Source organism: Lissotriton helveticus, chromosome 5_1 (genome assembly GCF_964261635.1).
Source record: "Lissotriton helveticus chromosome 5_1, aLisHel1.1, whole genome shotgun sequence".
Taxonomy (NCBI): Eukaryota; Metazoa; Chordata; class Amphibia; order Caudata; family Salamandridae; genus Lissotriton; species Lissotriton helveticus.
In genome coordinates this window covers 1975943922-1975968020 of record NC_136065.1, presented here as the reverse complement: position 1 = coordinate 1975968020, position 24099 = coordinate 1975943922, and the positions used below count along the sequence as shown (strand labels likewise).

At 44.4% G+C, this 24099-nt stretch overlaps 1 protein-coding gene across 2 annotated transcripts in view; it reads left to right on the top strand.

Moving 5' to 3' along the window:
* IKZF3 (IKAROS family zinc finger 3) overlaps positions 1-24099 on the top strand; it is a 661121-nt gene that overhangs the window by 447520 nt on the left and 189502 nt on the right. For both annotated transcript variants that reach the window (XM_078645670.1, XM_078645669.1), the window contains exon 4: positions 4871-5119. In XM_078645670.1, the coding sequence (XP_078501796.1) occupies positions 4871-5119 (249 nt within the window). The remainder of the gene's footprint in view (positions 1-4870; positions 5120-24099) is intronic.

Here is a 24099-nt window from a genome sequence, read left to right as displayed (position 1 = left end):
AGAATATGTCAATTTCCAGGGCCAGCAGATAAAATTCCTGTCAGGGACAGGGCAGCATAGCTTTACTATATGTGAAAGGTCTTCAATGAATGAATGAGGTAGCATTTATAAAGCGCCTGGTTACCCGAGGGCATCCCAGCGCTGATAGTGACGCAGTTTCAGACTTAGAGCATATCAAGGTAAGAGGAAAGTTCTAATCCTTATGCTGCTAATCTGTTTTCTTAAAGTATATCCTTTTTTGAAATACGGATATGGAAAAGAAAAAATGAGACCTTGTGGTTTCAACTAATTGTTAGATTATTGGCCCATTCAGTAAGCAAAGGCATTGTTGGGCACAAATAAAATCAGGGGGTCACTTTGTTAAACGTGTTCCAACAGCCCTTATGTCGGCAAAGATACTTGTGGTTTACACATTTTATTAAGATATCCCTGAGGAACAATTAAGATTACAAGTAACTTTTATTTCTCTGTGAACTCTCCCAATGCTTTGTGTTGCAATTTCCAGCAAATCTGTCCGAGATTCCTACTTCCACTTCGATTTCTAATTTCAGCAAGAGTTTCCACTACAACTTTGTTATCTAATTCAGTCCAAGCATTTGCTCAAGGCACTAGCCCGAGTGCTTCCTCCCTTGCATCTTTATAGAAATGATGATTGTGAGAAATCGGGCTGCCGGTTGACTGGGGTGTGAGCCCTGGTCAAGTAACCACCACAATAACTGCCAAGGTGAACCACATAAAGTCACTAAATTAACCTGTGCTTAACCCTGGGTAACTTGGCACAAACGCTAATCAGGCTTAACTCAGAGGCAATGTACACAGTATTATGTGTTTATGAAGCCCACAAACACATTTATGCAGCACAACAAAAGTCCCAAACTAATTTAGACAAATAGAGTACATTTTAATAAAGTATTTGACACTAAAAACCAATCAGTAAAACCAGAGTTATGAATTTTTAAAGTTTTTTGTAAAAACTAGCGCCTAAAAGATCAAGTCGCTTAAGACCAGGTCAAAGTAAAAAGATATGGCAGACCTTGATGGAGCGCTGTCCGGATCCAGAAGTGTATTGGGCCTGCTCGGTGCTTAACTTAATTCTTAGAAGAATTTTCAAGAAAATGTCCTTAGAAGGTAAAGTTCAACTGGGCAGGTGGTGTCTGAGGAGGGATGTTGTTGTAAGGGAGCCTCTGGACGAAGTCCCAGTGAAGACTTCTACTTTCTGACGTAGTCACTTTTTTGGAAGTTGCAAATATCCAGCAGGACAAGGCATGAGGCTGTAGCAGAAGGCAGTTCCAGGAGTTCTGATACTACTTTGTCAAAGGACCACTGAACAGAATTTGCTGCTGTGAAGAAGAATGCAGCGGGAGTAGCCGCAAAGTCAGGCTGACCGGCGATGCAACTTGGGCGGATCGATGAGCAGGTTAATCCGGACTTCCCTCAGTTCTCATAGCAGTTTTTAGCCAAAAAGTCAAGATTTGGATTTTGGTTATCAGGGCACCATTAGCACCACATCCAAGGGTCCTGGGGGCATATTACCAAGGGCCTTATCGCCGCTTTAGCGGGAATTTTTCCCGCTAAAGCGGCGATAATTTTATCGCCCTATTACCTTGCTGTTGCTAACACCAGTTAGCGACAGCTAGTAGGAGATAGCGATCATCTTGGGGCCCACTTTGCATGTCAGCGATATTTATCGCTAATGACATGCAAAGTGGGCGTGCCAAGATGTTAGCGACTGTAAACAGTCGCTAACATCGCTATCTCCTATTACCTACAAAGGCGTACTTTTGGAAATATTCGCGCTGAGCGTGAATATCTCCAAAAGCAAACGCCTGCCCAGAGCAGTTCTTAGCCATGTTATCCAATGGTAGGTGGATAACATGGCTAAGAGCATTAGATCGGTATGCCTGAATATCGCTGACTTTTCAGCGATATTCATGCATTTCAGCCATTTCTTATCGCTTTTGAGATAAACCTTGATAATAGCAAGGTTTATCTGCGATGAAAATCGGCGGAGCTCGGAGATAATAATATTGCCGCTAACCGCGTTAAGCGATAATTATCGCTTGATCTTGGTAATATGCCCCCTGGACTGTAGGGACACTACTTAGGGGTTCAGGACTCACACAGGCTGGGCCCGCGTGCAGGTTCAAAATAGTGGAAGCTTTTTATGTCCCTGTGGCTCTGAACAGGATGCCAGCAGACCAGCCCTTGGGGGTCACTCTGGTAGCCCTGGGTTAAGGTGTAGATGCAGGGCTGGCTTCAAGGGTTCAAGTCAGGCTCCAGGCAGCAAGCCAGGCCAAAGCATTCTTGTCTAGTACACAGCAGACCACAACACCAGGCAGTCATCTGAGACTCCTTCCGTAGGTTCAAAAAGTGAACTGAAGAGGGGGTCTGAAAGCATTATTTTTATACTTGGTGCTTTCTTGGCTGCAGGAACAATGACAAGAAGCCCTTTGTGTGAATGCATGGCACAGCCTAGTCAGTTGTAAGTGGGGCTGTGCACAGCTCACCTTCGTCCTGCTAGCAGATTCCCCATTTAGGCACACTTAATCCCTCTATGTGTGACTTTTTCGGATGAATTCACAAAGTCCCAACTGCCAACTACATCTAGTCATGTGACCCAGGGAAAGCTGCAGGCACCAAATTGCAAGGGCAGGAAAATAGCAACTTTCTAAATGTGGACAGAAACAGCAAGTTATGCACTTGACTAAACCAAGAAAATGAATACAAGTTTAAACAAATATACAAGTACAAGTAAAATTTTGTATGCGCCTGGAGAGGAGGTACAGCCCGCCTCCTACTCAAAAGTGTGAAGGAACTAGGTTGAAGGACATAGCCTCTAAGTGCGCTAATCTGAGCACTCAAAAAGAGTGTATCACTTTATGCTATAAGTACTCAAGTGTATCATGTAAACACGTGAACAATACAACATCAGGAGCCAAGTTGATCCAAAGCAATCATTATACAAAAACCACATGCAATAATATTTATGCTCCGAAAATTCTTCTTTTATTGAGCAATCTTGTGTGGATCTCCATTGGAGAACTTCAGTCGGTAATGCAAAAATTACAGATGCGAGCTTCTTGTAGAAAAGAAAGAATCCCAATGCATTTTGGGCGTGTTAATCCGCCCTTCGCCAGGGGAAATCTACAAATTAAATAAACTTTACGTCTGAATCAATTTAACAATGTATCTTGAATAGTAAAAAATGAAGTACAAACAAATAAAGAACGCAGGTCCATTATAATCAGAAAGTCAGATTAAACAGTCTCTGGCAGAATAGATAGTATCAAGTCTTGCCTCAGAGGAGGAAAAAGTGGGGAAACAAGGTTTCTAAATGTGGCATTTTCAAAATTATGGTTTGAAATTTGATTCAATCAAAAGCTAGCACTTACTAAATCTAATAAGGCAACCCAATGTTATCCCCTGGGACAGGTAGGCCTCACAGTAGTGAAAAATGAATTTAGGAGTTTTTCACTATCAAGACTTGTAAAACATGAAAGTACATGTCCAACATTTTAATTACAAAGCACCCTGCCATGTGAGCTACCTAGCGCCTGCCTTAGGGGTGGCTTTCAAGCACTTTAGCAGTGGTTATCAGTGGGAAAGTGCAAAAAGTCCTAAGGCCAAAGCAAAAAGGTGGAGGGAAAAAGGTAAAAGGTTTGGGAGTGACCCTGCAGTGAGGGCCAAATCCAACAGTGACATGTTTTTCTGGCTTAGTTCTTCTCAGTCCTTTGTTGCTGGCTGCCAAACATTTGCCTATTTTCTGCATGATAGACTGGCTGCGCCCAACAGTAATATCATGAAGTAATTTGAAGTGCAATATTTGATACATGTACCACCAGTAAGTATTGATCAGTCATAGTCTGATGCTTTTCACGCCTCTTGACCCTTGGCAGTGTCCACTGCCTATCCGACCTGTAATATATAACATCAGAGGCCTTTGTAGTAAACCATACTAAGTCATCCTGGTTGTCATTGGGAAACTGTTTCGAAGCACATTTTAATAAACGTATATATCTTTAGATCATTGTTGTTTTTTAGGTACTATGACCGTAATGCCTACATTACCCAGCTGAGTGCATTTCAATCAGTAGGGCGGGAACAGCCACCAGTTCTCTGTTGGCTTCACTCCATCTGTTGCATTTACATCTCAGTTGATTTGTTCTGATTTGGTTCCTCTTATCTGGCTTCTGCAGAAAGATTGCACATCATATGCAGCAGAGCATAGATCCAGCACAGCAGGTTGTGAAACCTCCTTGCTATATTTAAAAGGAAAGTTTCCAACAGGTGCACAGGAGCATCTCCCAAGGGGCAGGTGTTGGTGGCGGTGGCGGCACAGAAGAAAAGGAATTGTTTTGTGTCACAAACATTGATGGTGTGTACATCTGCTCCCTGCCCTGGTGCTCCTGAGAGGACATTGCTTAAAGTTTTAGTCTCAGTTCGACATCAACCTGCATAAAGTTACAGGACAGTGCTAGCCTATATGTGTGTGAAAGGAGTATGGAAGTATAAGGTGCTATCGTATTATGGAGGATTGCTGTGTCAATGCAGGGCTCTGATTGATGTGAGCAATTATGTGGAAGTGTTGGACTGTGGAGTGACGTGGAGGTGGGGGATATCTATGTGGAGTTGGGGAACTGAAATGGGATTATTGATAGTTGTGGGAAAGTAATGGAATTGGAGGTGAGGTAGAATAGTATAGGGAATCTAAGGTCTGGTTGTGGTAGTAGAAAAGTGTTTCAGAATTCTGATGAGTGCTGTAGAAGCAGGATGTGCTGGTTTATTGTTTGTGCAAGTCACATCTTGCCTTCCTTCATTTACGTGATATTAACATTCCTGTACCTCACTCTTCCCTATTGGTTATATATAGCTATTTCCAACCATGTGAAGGATGAGTACCGAGCAGAAGAAGAGGCTATTCTGAAAGAAGATCCAATGGAGAATGGGGAAGACCTTTCATACCACTATGGACATCGTGACTATGAAAGCACAGAGAACGAGAGGCATGCTGGTGGATATGAGAGTGGAAGGGTGCTCGGTGGGAAGCTGTCCTGTGATGTCTGTGGATTGCCTTGCGTCAGCATGAACGTCCTGATGGTGCACAAAAGGAGTCATACTGGTAAGTGACCAGACCCGAGCCACCAGCCAGTAGGACACCTGGGATATATATATATAAATCTGTATTCATGTCAAACAACACACCTGGAGTTACATGGATATGTGGGTCAGAAACATGCGTGGAGAGATACAAGATAGGAACACAGGAGGGTTTACAGGAACTAGTAAAGCAGCTGTGGCTAGACAGCCTGTAGATTCACCTGAAGGTACATGGGTTAGCAAAACCTGGCCTAGAAAAGCACCTGGAATATACATGGAACACTGTTGTTGGGCAGAGATATTAGCTTTGCTGGAAATTGATCTATATTTCCCAGGCGACTCAACCATTCATGAGATTTTGAGCCAAATACAATGGACACAGCATGTCGAATGCCCGGCCCCAACATGCAGGGAAACTATTTTGTTTGTGTACCAGTTAACTTGCACTCACAATGTACATTGCTTCTCAGCTACACAATGTACATAAAATGTTTGTCTCTCTCTCTCTCTCCCTCCCCGCCCATCTGAATCCTGTATTGCCATCGAGCAACCCAACCAAGAATGAGACACGATCCGTCCGGTCTCCTATGAAGAGGCTTTCTTGCCCTGGTTTGGAAAATAATCAAGCAATATGCTCGGATAATTGAGTACCCCGCTCAACGTCCTTTGATACTGGGCACCGCCCCCCGGAAATAGACATTGTTTGGACCTTAAAACTGGCCACACAAACTGTCAAAATTTTTTCAAGACAAGCATATTAACTCTCTGTCCTGAAGATGATGCCATTTATCTCAGAATAGGCATCGAAACGTCGTCGACATATTAGCGTCATATGTATAATGAAAAGTAGAAATTGAATACAATGATGCTTTGAAATTTATTTTCGTCTGTTCACTGAACTACTAGTATACAGACCGCCTTGTTCGTTTTAACCCTATCCCCCTGTTTTGTCTTGTCCCCTGTGGGTTACTGGATGTACCCACTGTGTAAAAAATTCCTCTTTATTTTTGCAATTCTCTTTAATTAAAAATCCTGTCCGGCTGGACAAAGGTCATACTTACTATTGAACGTATGTCTATCATTTTGCCAAGATCCCTGAACTACTAGGGACCACTGTTTTTGAAATATATATATAAAAGATGTACCCAGCATGGTATTTTAACATCATATATGTAATGGTTATGCACAACACACGTCAATGGGAGTGCACCTTCCATGTTTACACATGGTCGGTGCAAACCTTTGAAAACGCATCTGGCACAGGTCTGTGCACCCCTTGGTGTTTTTGCAGGGTTTCATGACAGGAGTCTTGCACATGGCAGAGCACAGCGGACATTAAATACTGATGTGTAAAAATTATTTTTGTTTCCATAGACAAAAACTCAAAATGGATCCATGATCAGGATATCAGTTGGAGATTTACTGTGCTCAAAGATAACTAAAATGTGTATCTTAACAGAGGACACTTGAGAGGCCATTGAAAACCCCCAATTTTTAAGTGAGGAGCCTGTGCTCACGGATATTTGAATATTTTATAGGTTCAAATGCATTTAATTCTTCAACATTAGATCTGTTATCGATTCACATGCCTCAAATGTGATGTTATGATGTTTTGTAAAGCGTGCACCTACCAGAAAGGTGTCTTGTTGCTGTGTCTAAGAGAGTGTCACATCGCAGCAAAAGAAAAATCTCATCAATAGACAGCAGGGAATACCCAGATTTGTAGGACCTTTCTGAAGCTAAGCAGGTTTGTCTGCGCTCTCAGGTAAGCAGGCAGAGCATCCCACCAATTACCGGTATTGTAGGAGAAGCTTTTTTCTCCCCAGGTGGCTTTCTTCATCCAGAGAACCACCACCTTATTAGCAGTTAGGGATCAGAGGTTGCATGAAGGTATGTACCAGTTGATCTTAGAAGGAGAGAGGGCCAACTTTGTGAAAGGCCTCATGGGCCAAGAACAAGGCTTTACTGGCGATATGTATCAAGCAAATTAGCATTCGCAAAGGCCGAAATTCGCCGAATTTCGGCCTTTGCGAATGCTAATTGGATAAATGGTATGTATCAAACATTTTTGCAACAAAATAAGGAATCGCAAAATTTGCCATTCCTTATTTTGCGATTGCACTTAAGGAATCGCACATTTTGCGAGTCCCTTAAATGCAATGGGCGATATGTATCAAGCAAATTAGCATTCGCAAAGGCCGAAATTCGCCGAATTTCGGCCTTTGCGAATGCTAATTTGATAAATGGTATGTATCAAACATTTTTGCAACAAAATAAGGAATCGCAAAATTTGACATTCCTTATTTTGTGATTGCACTTAAGGAATCGCAAATTTTGCGATTCCTTAAATGCAATGTATCAAAGAAAAATCAATGCAAAAATGGCCATAAGGATTCGCAAATTACCACCAACTTCTAGTTGGTGGTAAGTTGCGAATTCTTTTGAATAAACAATTTATTTAAAATTCAAAGGTGGCATATGACGCTCATACATGCCCTTAGGGCATGTATGTGCGCCATATGCCCACACATGTCAGTTTCAGGGGTGCAGCAGGGTGTTCTTGTGACACCCCTGCACCCTTGAAAATATTCGCAATTTGCGATTAGCAAATTGCTAATCGCAAATATCCCCTTCATTCCTATGGGCCTCCTGGCCCATAGAAATGAATGGGAAAATTGCGATTAGCAATTTGCTAATCGCAATTTAGGAATGTGTAGGAATCGCTAAAAATAAGTGATTTCCTACATACATACCGTTTTGCGAATTCTAAATAGCGATTTCTGAAAAATCGCTATTTAGAATTCGAAAAACGGAACTATGATACATATCGCCCTACATTTTATCTGCTCCTTAATGGGCAGCAAGTGGAGATTGCGAATGTTCTGAGAGATGGAGATAAACTTAGGGAGATCCAACAGGATACGGGCCGCTGCATTCTGCAGCATTTGAAGTTTATTAAGGATATTCTGTTGTGTGCCCACATACAATGTGTTACAGTAATCCAGCTTTGAAATTGCAAGGGCCGAGTTCACTGTTTTCTTTAGTTCCAAGGAAGTAATAAAAGGATTTTTTTTCATAACCTTTAAAGTGAAAAAAACAAGCAGAGGCAACCTGGCTTAAATGATCAGAAAAAAATCAATTTGATGACAAAAATAAACACCAGATTCCTACATTCGTGGACTGGTTATGGAGGGGGGAGCCCAACTGTGAGGGCCACCAAACTGAGCTCCAAAAAGAAGTATCATTGCCGAAAAGCATCACCTCTTTTTGTCTGAAATTATTTTCAAATAGTTCTCATGCATCTGTTCGACCACATCCTTCATGCAACAATTAAATCGTGAGCCAGCTATCTCAGGGTTCGAAGAGATTGACACCACAATTTGGGTGTCATCCGCATAAGAGAGGAATTCAAACCCATGGGATCTAATCAGCTTTATGAGGGGAGTGATATAAGTATTAAAGAGGGTTGGGCTCAAAGATCTAACAATTTTAAGGCTGTTTTTCCACCGTTGTTGATTTTGGCTTTGATTTCCTCTGTCGCCCAAGAAGAGCCGATTCCGTAGAGTGATTTGGTCTGAAGCCATGTTGCACTGGATCAAGGGAGAATCTAGAGTCCAGAAGGTCATAATCTCCAGATTTCGCGATTTTTACAGGATCTTTGCTGGCAGTAGAAACTGGGAGCAGGGGCGGCTGTAGGCTCATGGCGGCCCTGGAAGGGAGCGAAGGTAGGGGGCCCCGGAAGAGTGGGTACGGACGGGGCCCTAGAAGAGGGGGGGTCAGGGTGTTTGGAAGTGGAACAGAGCCGGAGGCCGCCAAATCCATGACAGGGGCCGCCACGCAAATATGTATCCATCCTCAGAGGATTATTATATTAAGGATACATATTGGCGTGGCGGCCCCTGGGGTTTGGTAGCCCTGTGCAGGTGCACAGCTTGCACATGCCTAAAGCTGCCCCTGCTGGGAGATTGGCCTATAACTTTTTGCTTCCAAAGGGTCGAGGGACATTTTTTTGAGAAAGGTAATATGGATACTTTCTTTCCGACTGAAGGAAAGCAACCAGAGTCAAGAATTTGATTTCAGAGAATTGTCAGCTGTGCTGCTATGGTGTTAGCAAGTGGGTGCAAGACCTGAGGGGGACCTGGGTCTGATGGAGTGCCCGACTTGGCTTCTTGAATCAGTTTAGTTACCCTATCCTCTAATAAAGGTGTAAAGTAAACAAAGCTGGTCCTTGTACTGATATAGGTGAGATGGAGCCTCCTGATGACTTGTTGAATACTGGAATCTTAATGAAGTTTTGCTGTAGGGCCGCGCCAACTTTCGGCAAAAGAAAATGTCAGGAATTCGCCATTTCTGTCAGATACAGCTCATTCCTGTACTTTTCCACTGCGCCGGCGCACAATGGGCGGCCGTGCGCCAACGCAGGAACCTTTGGACCATGGTGCAAGGGTGCCTGCATTGAGGGGGATGATTATATTTGCACAGGAAAGGAAACATTCCTGCACAAATACAATCACAAGAGGCTTTTTCCTCTTTCTATGTGTGCTGCAGAATGCAGCACGTATAGAAAAGGGAAAAACGTGGAGAAATAAAGGTATTCCTCCTCGTTGTGCCTCCGTTGTGCCTCCCCGGGGGAGGCGTAGGTTTTTGGCACTGGCTCAGATTTACGATTTCTCGTAAATCTAGGGCAGTGTCAAAAAGCTATGGAGTTAGCTGGGAACGCCCCCAGCAACTCCCATTGTACTCCCCTTTAACGCAAAAAACTACTTTAGAGGGAACAATATTACGAAGCAGCATTAAGCTAGTGCTGCCCGGTAAATATGGAGCAGGCTCCTGCGCCACGGAAGTTCACAAAAAGTGACGTTCTGGCGATGCTAGGGTGCTCATAAATGAGATCCTCAGTATTCTTAGCTGAGGCAGTAAATTCACTGAAGATAAGTCCGAATGAGGTCGCACACTACTCGTCCCATCAGCGTGTGACCCCGGAGCATGATGGTCGAAGTGGTCGGTATCAGCGGGTGCGCTTTTACCCGAGTTTAGAGTCTTGAGGGTGTTCACTGGTGTGCTTGCCATCCCTGGACACGTGTTTCGCGTTCATTAACGCTCATCAGCAGGGATTAGGCGTGTGCACGGGGTTACTGCGTGGGCTGCCGAAAATATTCATAGGTCCAGATACCTCTTAAGGCGCGCAGGTGCATTGTCTCGAGGTCGTCACCTCCACCGGCTCAAGGGAGCCTGTATAAATAGTAAGTCCGAATGAGGTCGCACACTACTCGTCCCATCAGCGTGTGACCCTGGAGCATGATGGTCGAAGTGGTCGGTATCAGCGGGTGCACTTCTACCCGAGTTTAGAGTCTTGAGGGTGTTCACTGGTGTGCTTGCCATTCCTGGACACGTGTTTCGCGTTCATTAACGCTCATCAGCAGGGATTAGGCGTGTGCACGGGGTTGCTGCGTGGGCTGCCGAAAATATTCATAGGTCCAGATACCTCTTAAGGCGCGCAGGTGCGTTGTCTCTAGGTCGTCACCTCCACCGGCTCAAGGGAGCCTGTATAAATAGTAAGTCCGAATGAGGTCGCACACTACTCGTCCCATCAGCGTGTGACCCCGGAGCATGATGTTCGAAGTGGTCGGTATCAGCGTGTGCGCTTCTACCCGAGTTTAGAGTCTTGAGGGTGTTCACTGGTGTGCTTGCCATTCCTGGACACGTGTTTCGCGTTCATTAACGCTCATCAGCAGGGATTAGGCGTGTGCATGGGGTTGCTGCGTGGGCTGCCGAAAATATTCATAGGTCCAGATACCTCTTAAGGCGCGCAGGTGCGTTGTCTCGAGGTCGTCACCTCCACCGGCTCAAGGGAGCCTGTATAAATAGTAAGTCCGAATGAGGTCGCACACTACTCGTCCCATCAGCGTATGACCCCGGAGCATGATGGTCGAAGTGGTCGGTATCAGCGGGTGCGCTTCTACCCGAGTTTAGAGTCTTGAGGGTGTTCACTGGTGTGCTTGCCATCACTGGACACGTGTTTCGCGTTCATTAACGCTCATCAGCAGGGATTAGGCGTGTGCATGGGGTTGCTGCGTGGGCTGCCGAAAATATTCATAGGTCCAGATACCTCTTAAGGCGCGCAGGTGCGTTGTCTCGAGGTCGTCACCTCCACCGGCTCAAGGGAGCCTGTATAAATAGTAAGTCCGAATGAGGTCGCACACTACTCGTCCCATCAGCGTATGACCCCGGAGCATGATGGTCGAAGTGGTCGGTATCAGCGGGTGCGCTTCTACCCGAGTTTAGAGTCTTGAGGGTGTTCACTGGTGTGCTTTCCATCCCTGGACACGTGTTTCGCGTTCATTAACGCTCATCAGAAGGGATTAGGCGTGTGCACGGGGTTGCTGCGTGGGCTGCCGAAAATATTCATAGGTCCAGATACCTCTTAAGGCGCGCAGGTGCGTTGTCTCGAGGTCGTCACCTCCACCGGCTCAAGGGAGCCTGTATAAATAGTAAGTCCGAATGAGGTCGCACACTACTCGTCCCATCAGCGTGTGACCCCGGAGCATGATGGTCGAAGTGGTCGGTATCAGCGGGTGCGCTTCTACCCGAGTTTAGAGTCTTGAGGGTATTCACTGGTGTGCTTGCCATCCCAAGACACGTGTTTCGCGTTCATTAACGCTCATCAGCAGGGATTAGGCGTGTGCACGGGGTTGCTGCGTGGGCTGCCGAAAATATTCATAGGTCCAGATACCTCTTAAGGCGCGCAGGTGCGTTGTCTCGAGGTCGTCACCTCCACCGGCTCAAGGGAGCCTGTATAAATAGTAAGTCCGAATGAGGTCGCACACTACTCGTCCCATCAGCATGTGACCCCGGAGCATGATGGTCGAAGTGGTCGGTATCAGCGGGTGCGCTTCTACCCGAGTTTAGAGTCTTGAGGGTGTTCAATGGTGTGCTTGCCATCCCTGGAAACGTCTTTCGCATTCATTAACGCTCATCAGCAGGGATTAGGCGTGTGCACGGGGTTGCTGCGTGGGCTGCCCACTCTAAACTCGGGTAGAAGCGCACCCGCTGATACCTACTACATCGACCATCATGCTCCGGGGTCACACGCTGATGGGACGAGCAGTGTGCGACCTCATTTGGAAATACTATTTATTCAGGCTCCCTTGAGCTGGTGGAGGTGATGACCTCGAGATTCCGCACCTGCGCGCCATAAGAGGTATCTGGACCTGTGAATATTTTCGGCAGCCCACGCAGCAACCCCGTGCACACGCCTAATCCCTGCTGACGAGCGGTAATAACCGCGAAACACGTGTCCAGGGATAGCAAGCACACCAGTGAACACCCTCAAGACTCGGGTAGAAGCGCACCCGCTGATACCTCCTACATCGACCATCATGCTCCTGGGGTCACACGCTGATGGGACGAGCAGTGTGCGACCTCATTTGGAAATACTATTTATTCAGGCTCCCTTGAGCCGGTGGAGGTGACGACCTCGAGATTCTGCACCTGCGCGCCATAAGAGGTATCTGGACCTGTGAATATTTTCGGCAGCCCACGCAGCAACCCCGTGCACACGCCTAATCCCTGCTGACGAGCGGTAATAACTGCGAAACACGTGTCCAGGGATGGCAAGCACACCAGTGAACACCCTCAAGACTCAAGACTCGGGTAGAAGCGCACCCGCTCATACCTACTACATCGACCATCATGCTCCGGGGTCACACGCTGATGGGACGAGCAGTGTGCGACCTTATTTGGAAATACTATTTATTCAGGCTCCCTTGAGCCGGTGAAGGTGACGACCTCGAGATTCCGCACCTGCGCGCCATAAGAGGTATCTGGACCTGTGAATTTTTTCGGCATCCCACGCAGCAACCCCGTGCACACGCCTAATCCCTGCTGACGAGCGGTAATAACCGCGAAACACGTGTCCAGGGATGGCAAGCACACCAGTGAACACCCTCAAGACTCAAGACTCGGGTAGAAGCGCACCAGCTTATACCTACTACATCGACCATCATGCTCCGGGGTCACACGCTGATGGGACGAGCAGTGTGCGACCTCATTTGGAAATACTATTTATTCAGGCTCCCTTGAGCCGGTGGAGGTGACGACCTCGAGATTCCGCACTTGCGCGCCATAAGAGGTATCTGGACCTGTGAATATTTTCGGCAGCCCACGCAGCAACCCCGTGCACACGCCTAATCCCTGCTGACGAGCGGTAATAACCGCGAAACACGTGTCCAGGGATGGCAAGCACACCAGTGAACACCCTCAAGACTCAAGACTCGGGTAGAAGCGCACCCGCTGATACCTACTACATCGACCATCATGCTCCGGGGTCACACACTGATGGGACGAGCAGTGTGCGACCTCATTTGGAAATACTATTTATTCAGGCTCCCTTGAGCCGGTGGAGGTGACGACCTCGAGATTCCGCACCTGCGCGCCATAAGAGGTCTCTGGACCTGTGAATATTTTCGGCAGCCCACGCAGCAACCCCGTGCACATGCCTAATCCCTGCTGACGAGCGGTAATAACCGCGAAACACGTGTCCAGGGATGGCAAGCACACCAGTGAACACCCTCAAGACTCAAGACTCGGGTAGAAACGCACCCGCTGATACCTACAACATCGACCATCATGCTCCGGGGTCACACGCTGATGGGAGGAGCAGTGTGCGACCACATTTGGAAATAAATTCACTGAAGATGTTTTACTTTTGTGAGAAAAAAATCAGCTAGTTTATCACAAAGTGGTCGATCAGGGGTCATGGTATTTTTAGAGCCAAATTCGGAAAAGGTGGTAATCGTGTTAAAAAGCTCCTTAGGTGAATTCTTAGCAGAATTAATTTTGTCTGTAAACAAAGGTGGCTTTAGCTCCCTTTATTTTATTTTTATAATCTTTAATCCTCTTTTTATATTGAATTTTCTCAATGGGCCCATAATTAATTCTTCACCACTGTTCATGCCTTCTTCGACCCTGTATCAGCAGCCTAAGTTTATGCGAGTAAAATGGAGCAGTTGGTGATGTTCTGTGATTGGTTTTAGTGTGTTTTGGAGGGGCTAAACTAGTACCTGCTGAATCAATCCAGCCGGTAATCACGTCTGCATCTTGATCATTCAATGTTCATACAATACGCAAAAGAGGGTTGAGATTCAAGCAGTATCGTATTTAATTCAGTGCTATCTAACTTATTCAATTGATGTTGAACAGATGGTGTGGCTACTTTTCGAGTCTTTAGGATATAAAGTAACGCCTAGTGATCCATCCAGGCTAGGCTAAATTAGGATAATAGGTAAAAATAGCACCAAGCGCATGTCCTGCTTTGTGAGTACATTATGTAATAAGTTGTTTCATCTTAAGAGTGGGCAGCAAATCGAGTAGAAGTCTTGTGTCTCTATTTTCTATTGCTTCCAGGTGGAAATGTAAGTCACCCAGTATGGTGAAGTTTGGAAGCCCATGATTCAATGATATTTAATAGGGCTTTAACAAAAAATTATCTAGGGCCTGTTGGCCGGTAGACTAACAAACCATCAAAGGTATGTGTGTTGCCAATATTGAGATTGAACAGAAACACCTCACAACCTACATGTGCTAGTGGTTTATCATGGCGTTAAAGTGAGTCCTGTGTACTATTGCACTTCCACCACCTCGCCTGTAGTTCCTTTCACTTCTGGCTACCTCATAACCTTTAGGAACGGCAATAATGAAATCGGAGTCAGACGTCGGCCCAAGTTTCAGTGGGAAATGAGACATCGGGTGTCATTAGCACAAGCAGGTCTGCAAATTCTTGACTGTGTTTAATAAGGGACCTGGTATTTAAAAGCAGACAAGTAAATGACTGATTGAGGTGGGGTATAGACTCTGTACATGGAGTTAGGTCGTCCACATGAGGCAGAAAAACAGTTATGTGACTTGACTGGGAATTAGGATTTAGTGTAAAATTGCAGTTAGAACACATCATCAGCTTATCTGTGTACTGAACGTTGAGAGGCATGCAGGATGGAGCCTTACCCTTGGGTCTAAAAGATAGTAGTTCTGCTCTCGAGTAGGGATGGGAGGTGAGAAGACCAGGGCCTGGCGCACGGCTCAGTCCACCGCAGACGGGCTTAGACAGGCTTGTCTTTGGCGAGCATGCCATTGGCGTGTCTTTTGTGTGCATGTTTATTGCACTGATTGAACAGTGCAAACCTATCTGGGTAGCAGCATAGCATTGAACAAGGGCAAGAGCCCAGACATTCTTTACAATGAGGCTGGTCACATGTGGCTTCCTATCATGTAGGGTGGTAATGATCTTTGTAGCGGTGTGTTTTTGTTTTTTTCTTAAATTGTAAGAAGGTTGAAGCAGTTCTGCTGCCAATGGAATGTCATTCCACATCCTGGGAGTGTTGATGCAAAACGTTTACCTTCTAATCTTCCTCTTTTTTAACTTCTTTATTTCCAGTCAGCCACTATACTGACTCATGGTGTGGCACTGTCTGCTGGCAGTGGTTAGTTTCTCTGCCAAGTATGAAAGGGTGTCCTCATTGATGGCTCTGTATGTGATTCATCTAGACTTGAAGATCAGACAGGACTGCAGGGGGTGCCATGGAAGTTCCTTCTGCAATGTTTTGAAACTTATTCAAGCTATATAGAGGTCTGCTGCATCGTGAAGGACATATTTCAGAAGTGCTAGTGAGATATCCAGGAGGCTTTTGAGCAGAGCGTTGCTTTCATCCAGGTGGAAGTAGTTATGAGGTAGGAACATTTTCACCTTTTCAGAAGGAAGGGATAGTACCAAGGTGTCCTGGTTTTCTTGGCTGTGTCTTCCTTCATTGCAAGGTCTGTTAGGGTATCCCCATGAGGTTTTACAGTCAGCTAGGGGTCCAGCTGTGTTGTTTCAATTCAGTTAGTTAAGCTTGAATATGTGGCTGCTTGGTGATGTACAAAAGGGGGTGGTGATGGACGGAGCATCTGAACCAATCAAACACTCACTTGATTCCAACACACTGCACGGTTCCATGATTGACATTGAGACATCACATCTCAGCACCAAGAATGTCCATCACTCCAGATTCTATTGTCAGATCGACGTCAAGAAGTTCAACGTCAAGGTATTCTTTGGGTTCAGTACATACCATGTCTTCCATGCTCACTGATGCAGTGATGCCTAAAGGTGTCCTCACATTATGACCAAGGTACGGCATACTTTCAGAAGACCCACTATAAGAACCTTAATGCCCACTAACTCTGCTACCTTTACCAGACATTCAATACCACACTGTATCATTACTCGATTGGCACCAACACATCACAGCCTCGTATACCAAGACTATCAGAGCACACAGTGCCTCATACATCATGTAATATAGGCAGACATAAGTGGAGAACACCCTCCACATCTCCAAGCAGTTATAGAGGCTGCACAACAAATATCTTCTATACTGCAACATCCCCTCCAGCCTCACCGTTAAGATCGTCCCCAGTGGATGATATTCTAACATTCCAGGATATACTGGTTAAAGGTGCGGCAAAACTCAATATCCAAATAGAGGTCCCTCACTCTCTTGTATGGGCGATAATGGAAACATTACAACCTCAACCATCAATGAAACCAATCTTACCACTGGTTCCCGATTTCAGAGAGCTCGCGGAAGTAACATTTTAAATCCCAGTTACCTCAAAATCTGCCGCTCCGCATCTTCTCAAGAAATACAAGCCTGCTCAACAAGATCCTGTATTCTTATGCCAGATACCTAACCAGACTTTTTTATTTTCTCTGCTGTGCGCAAGAAACATGTATTGGCACCAAAGACTTCAACATGACCTGAAAGAGAAAGTAAAAAATATGGATGTTGTGGGTATGGAAGTTTATTGATCTACCTCTATAGCCCTCAAATCGGCAGGTAATGCTGCTCTTCTTGGCAGGTATGAGAGCACTTTTGGAAGCTAACTTTTTACAAATGACCCACCAAGAGCTAAAAGACAAGCCTTCCTCTAAATTTTGGTGAGGGCTGATTGTCTCCGAATAGGTCATAAGGGTTGACATAGATTCCGCAGACCTAGGGGCTACATCCTACTGTCATGGCATTGCTTTACGTCAAGTATCATGGCTCCACCTAACACCTCTAAAACCTGATGAATCGATACAAATAATGAACTTACCTTTCACAGGGCTTGTCCTCTTCTGCCCACATTCTAATAAAAAAAAGTAAAGAACGAAGAAAGAATCGGACTCTAAAAGCTGTGAGTGTAGAAGAATTTTTTTTTTATTGTTTGCAGCCTAGAAGCAAAGACAACATTCCACAACAGAGGCAGAGGGTTCTATCCCCTCAATGGTCCTTCTTCTCTGCGTCTCAGGGGCAACAGACACATCACCAGTATCAATATTCCTGAGGACCTTCTCGTTGAACATAACAGCAGCCACAAAAGTCTTATCGAGATTCTGCTCCAGGTGAGCCATGCTTTCACAACAACAAACAATAAGCAGAACACTTCATCTTCTCTGATCACTACTCTCCTGGGACAGACTGTATTAAAACACCCATGGAAGAGTAGAAATGCATTACTACTGACAAAAGGGTTTAGCAAATCATTCAGAGAGGCTACAACATCCGAGTCAAGTCTCCTACACCCACAATATCACCAAAGCTAGCGCCACAACGTCAGCTGCTTCACCTACGAGTGATAATGATATCTCTACTCCAAAAACAAGCAATGCATTCAGTGCCACTTTCATAGTGAGGGCAAGGTATTTATTCACGATTTTGTTTTATTCCCTAGAAAGGCCCATGTAAGAATTCAGACCAATTTTAGACCTCAGACCAGCCGATAAATTAATCAGAAAGGGCAAATTCAGGATGCTATCACTACATCAAATGTATTCACAACTTATGAAAGGAGACTGGATGTGTTCTGTAGTTCTATGCGATGTTTATTTCCACCAGAGAAAAACACAGGACATGTCTTCGCTCTTTTGGAGGAAAACCTACCACCAATACAAGGTAATCCAGTTCAGCCTCAAATCAGCACCCAGAGCATTTTCCACATGAATGGCAGTGGTTGCAGCCTTCTTCCGCAAATCAGCATCCAGAACATTTTCCAAATTAATGCTACTAGTTCCAGCCGTCTTTCGCAAAAACAAGAATTTTTGGCTACCCATACTTAGACTAGTCTAAAGAAAATTATAAAATAGAATTAAAACAATATCACAAAGCATGCACAACTGCTCGAGCCAACTATGTAGCCACGACCATTAAAGAGGCCACTAATAAACCTAAAACGCTGCTCACATTAGTGAAAGAACTAGCTGGCTCCAAAACCACTGCTACTACACCTCCCCTGAGTGGCAAAAAATGTGAGGAATTAGCCCAATTTTTTTACAAATAAAATTGACAACATTTATAAGGAAATAGCTACACACCAGGGCCACAGTCCCCATGTTCCCCTGACCCCCACATGGAACCCTTTGCCAAATCTTGATCCAGCCTGTACTACCCCAGTCCTTAATTGTTGGCCACCTCTTAGCCTTGAGAATTTGAGGGATATTCTAGGAAATTTAAAGTCAGGATCACCGAATGATCCGCTTCCCGTGCCTATACTTAAACAGCTCTCTGTGATTTGTAACACCCTAAACTTGTCATTACAAAATGCCACTGTTCCAGCTGTCTGGAAGCACGCGATGGTTTCACCATTATTGAAGAAACCAACGGCCGACCCAAATGTCCCTTCAAATTTCCGTCCCATCTCCTTACTACCTGCTTTCTCCAAAATTCTTGAAAAGCACATCCACTACCATCTTGCTCAGTTTATTGAGGATAATCATATTCTCCACTTTTCACAATCTGGTTTCCGCCCTGGTTTTTCCACAGAGACTACCTTGCTAGGGGTTACAGAAAACTTACGTAGGCTTTTGGACAAAGGTGAGACAGTGGCACTGATTTTATTAGATCTCAGTTCCGCTTTCGACACCATCTCACATCCCATACTTATTAAAACCTTAGTTGATGTGGGCGTGGGCGGACCGGCCTTGGGTTGGCTGAGCTCATTTCTGAAGAAACCTACGTTCCAAATTTTTTCCAACTCTGCAACCTCTAATTTACATATGTCTCCTTATGGTGTACCCCAAGGCTCAGTATTGAGCCCGCTTCTTTTCAATCTTTATGTTAGACAATTATCATACATAGGAGAACAAGAAGGCCTCACACTTTTTACCTACGCCGATGATTCCCAGATCGCATTCTCCCTCTCGAATACTGCCCAGGATTCGCCATCTTTCCTGCAGTCAGGGTTGAGGAGAATTGCTGACTGGATGAATCTTAATTTCTTGAAACTTAACGGCGAGAAAACTGAGGTGCTAATACTGGGCCGGCAACATGATTTATGGTCTGCCAAGCATTGGCCCTCTGAAATGGGTTCTCTCCCCCTTCCATCAGATCACGCTCGCAATTTAGGCTTTGTCATTGATAATGCACTGACAATGCAAGATCAAGTAAACAAGGTCTCGGCTACGTGTTTCATTATACTGCGCTGGCTAAAGAAAATTGTTTGGATGCTGCCAAAAGATTCTCAAAAATCTGTAGTCCACGCCCTCATAACTTCCTGCTTGGACTACGGAAACATTCTCTTCCTAGGGGCAAAGAAAGCTGTAATAAGGCGACTGCAATTGGTACAAAATGCAGCAGCAAGATTGCTGTGCAAATTACCTAGATCTAGCCATATTTCAGGTCCTTTACGTAGTCTCCACTGGCTTAAAGTAGATAGTCGTATCAAATTTAAGACACTGAGCTACATGTTTAAAATTAAAACTGTAGTGGGGCTTCATCTAGCCCCAAACAATCGCACAGCTGAGTGTGCCAATTGCAAAATTATTTACTTATTTGTTCAATGTTAATCCGATTTATTCCATAATCTTTCAACCTTATTAACCTTATCCTCCAACCTTCGTCACGGGTCCAAACGCTGAGTGTATATGCAATTTCCGAGTTTTTACCATTCAAACAATGTCAATCCAGACTTCATGAATGAACAGAAATGAGGCATCAATTCAAATCAGGCAGCGTTTATTCATAAAATACCCAATGCATTTCGGGCTCAACGCCCTTCTTCGGGGGTTACTGTAAATAAATAACAAATAGCCACAATCACAAATTGTATTTTCAACTTCAGTGTCACATTTCTTAATGCCAACCAACTCTTTATACAAATTGCACAATGTCGAAAACATTTATATCCAGACAACCGCTTTTCATTACACATCGATATATACCAAAGTAACCTGTATGTCAGACAGCCTAACTAATATTCCCCTCCCTGGATTATACCTGGATCTTAATCATATTCCCATCCTTCAAAAGGTAAACCACCCGTAGTCCTACTCCTTATATGCAAATTTCTCACTACACCTTTCTTTTATTACTGCGCCCTGACGCTAAATCACTCGTATTCCCCTTCACAAACATTTCCTATTGCCCATCCCTCTCTGAATCACCCTTTCTCGAGTTGTGAGGCGTGTATAAACTACGGTCACTCATCTCTCGCGTTTACTTCTGTTCATGCGAACCGTCATTATTTGACAACGTTATTTCACGCTCTTCCCGCCCCTCCATATTCGGTGACTTTCCAACACCCTCTGCCCACACAGTGCGCCCAATTTATCACATACCTGCCATGTGTAGTTTAAAAACCGTTCGTCCGAGCTCCGTATCAGATCACATTAATCTCCCTCCCATGAGCCCTCTTATTTAATCCCTGGTTTCACCTTTCCAATTAGACACCTGATTCGAGTTCCCCGCCCTCCCTGCGTCATCTGTTGGATATTCTATGTGTATCACTGCAACTCCCATAAGTCAGTTCACCTTCCCTTTTAACGAACCAAAGAATTACACAACAAATGTAAATAAATGCAAAGCGATACTGTGTCACGTAATATGAATGCCTGTTGGCTATCAGTTTTCAAAGTCCTTTTGTTTCCACATTAACCTCAAAGAGCGTCTTCACACTGTCTTTCATGAACCACGTGGTTGTTCTTGGCGTTTGGACTCGTATTCTCTGCAACAATTTCTTCAAAATTCTTCATTTGTATCCTTGGGTGCTATCCTGGTTTAGGGCCTCGTTAAACTGCACTGTAAGGGGGGGCAGGATGCACACCATGTAAACCAATTTCTCAAACTTGTCTCTTTCATCCAAGTGGTGCGTGCCGATTGAGTCTTGTGCCATGCCCTAATGACACTGTTTAGAACGTCACTGTAGTGGGGCTTCATCTAGCCCCAAACAATCGCACAGCTGAGTGTGCCAATTGCAAAATTATTTACTTATTTGTTCAATGTTAATCCGATTTATTCCATAATCTTTCAACCTTATTAACCTTATCCTCCAACCTTCGTCACGGGTCCAAACGCTGAGTGTATATGCAATTTCCGAGTTTTTACCATTCAAACAATGTCAATCCAGACTTTATGAATGAACAGAAATGAGGCATCAATTCAAATCAGGCAGCGTTTATTCATAAAATACCCAATGCATTTCGGGCTCAACGCCCTTCTTCGGGGGTTACTGTAAATAAATAACAAATAGCCACAATCACAAATTGTATTTTCAACTTCAGTGTCACATTTCTTAATGCCAACCAACTCTTTATACAAATTGCACGATGTCGAAAACATTTATATCCAGACAACCGCTTTTCATTACACATCGATATATACCAGGGCGTCAGGGCGCAGTAATAAAAGAAAGGTGTAGTGAGAAATTTGCATATAAGGAGTAGGACTACGGGTGGTTTACCTTTTGAAGGATGGGAATATGATTAAGATCCAGGTATAATCCAGGGAGGGGAATATTAGTTAGGCTGTCTGACATACAGGTTACTTTGGTATATATCGATGTGTAATGAAAAGCGGTTGTCTGGATATAAATGTTTTCGACATCGTGCAATTTGTATAAAGAGTTGGTTGGCATTAAGAAATGTGACACTGAAGTTGAAAATACAATTTGTGATTGTGGCTATTTGTTATTTATTTACAGTAACCCCCGAAGAAGGGCGTTGAGCCCGAAATGCATTGGGTATTTTATGAATAAACGCTGCCTGATTTGAATTGATGCCTCATTTCTGTTCATTCATAAAGTCTGGATTGACATTGTTTGAATGGTAAAAACTCGGAAATTGCATATACACTCAGCGTTTGGACCCGTGACGAAGGTTGGAGGATAAGGTTAATAAGGTTGAAAGATTATGGAATAAATCGGATTAACATTGAACAAATAAGTAAATAATTTTGCAATTGGCACACTCAGCTGTGCGATTGTTTGGGGCTAGATGAAGCCCCACTACAGTGACGTTCTAAACAGTGTCATTAGGGCATGGCACAAGACTCAATCGGCACGCACCACTTGGATGAAAGAGACAAGTTTGAGAAATTGGTTTACATGGTGTGCATCCTGCCCCCCCTTACAGTGCAGTTTAACGAGGCCCTAAACCAGGATAGCACCCAAGGATACAAATGAAGAATTTTGAAGAAATTGTTGCAGAAAATACGAGTCCAAACGCCAAGAACAACCACGTGGTTCATGAAAGACAGTGTGAAGACGCTCTTTGAGGTTAATGTGGAAACAAAAGGACTTTGAAAACTGATAGCCAACAGGCATTCATATTACGTGACACAGTATCGCTTTGCATTTATTTACATTTGTTGTGTAATTCTTTGGTTCGTTAAAAGGGAAGGTGAACTGACTTATGGGAGTTGCAGTGATACACATAGAATATCCAACAGATGACGCAGGGAGGGCGGGGAACTCGAATCAGGTGTCTAATTGGAAAGGTGAAACCAGGGGTTAAATAAGAGGGCTCATGGGAGGGAGATTAATGTGATCTGATACGGAGCTCGGACGAACGGTTTTTAAACTACACATGGCAGGTATGTGATAAATTGGGCGCACTGTGTGGGCAGAGGGTGTTGGAAAGTCACCGAATATGGAGGGGCGGGAAGGGCGTGAAATAACGTTGTCAAATAATGACGGTTCGCATGAACAGAAGTAAACGCGAGAGATGAGTGACCGTAGTTTATACACGCCTCACAACTCGAGAAAGGGTGATTCAGAGAGGGATGGGCAATAGGAAATGTTTGTGAAGGGGAATACGAGTGATTTAGCGTCAGGGCGCAGTAATAAAAGAAAGGTGTAGTGAGAAATTTGCATATAAGGAGTAGGACTACGGGTGGTTTACCTTTTGAAGGATGGGAATATGATTAAGATCCAGGTATAATCCAGGGAGGGGAATATTAGTTAGGCTGTCTGACATACAGGTTACTTTGGTATATATCGATGTGTAATGAAAAGCCGTTGTCTGGATATAAATGTTTTCGACATCGTGCAATTTGTATAAAGAGTTGGTTGGCATTAAGAAATGTGACACTGAAGTTGAAAATACAATTTGTGATTGTGGCTATTTGTTATTTATTTACAGTAACCCCCGAAGAAGGGCGTTGAGCCCGAAATGCATTGGGTATTTTATGAATAAACGCTGCCTGATTTGAATTGATGCCTCATTTCTGTTCATTCATAAAGTCTGGATTGACATTGTTTGAATGGTAAAAACTCGGAAATTGCATATACACTCAGCGTTTGGACCCGTGACGAAGGTTGGAGGATAAGGTTAATAAGGTTGAAAGATTATGGAATAAATCGGATTAACATTGAACAAATAAGTAAATAATTTTGCAATTGGCACACTCAGCTGTGCGATTGTTTGGGGCTAGATGAAGCCCCACTACAGTGACGTTCTAAACAGTGTCATTAGGGCATGGCACAAGACTCAATCGGCACGCACCACTTGGATGAAAGAGACAAGTTTGAGAAATTCGTTTACATGGTGTGCATCCTGCCCCCCCTTACAGTAAAATTAAAACTGACCTGGCCCATCATTACCTTAAGTCCCTTGTTCACACTCATGTACCTTCACGGAATTTGAGATCTGCCCACATGGCCTATTTTGTTGTGCCTAGAATTAGACTAGCCAGAATGGGGGGTAGATCTTTT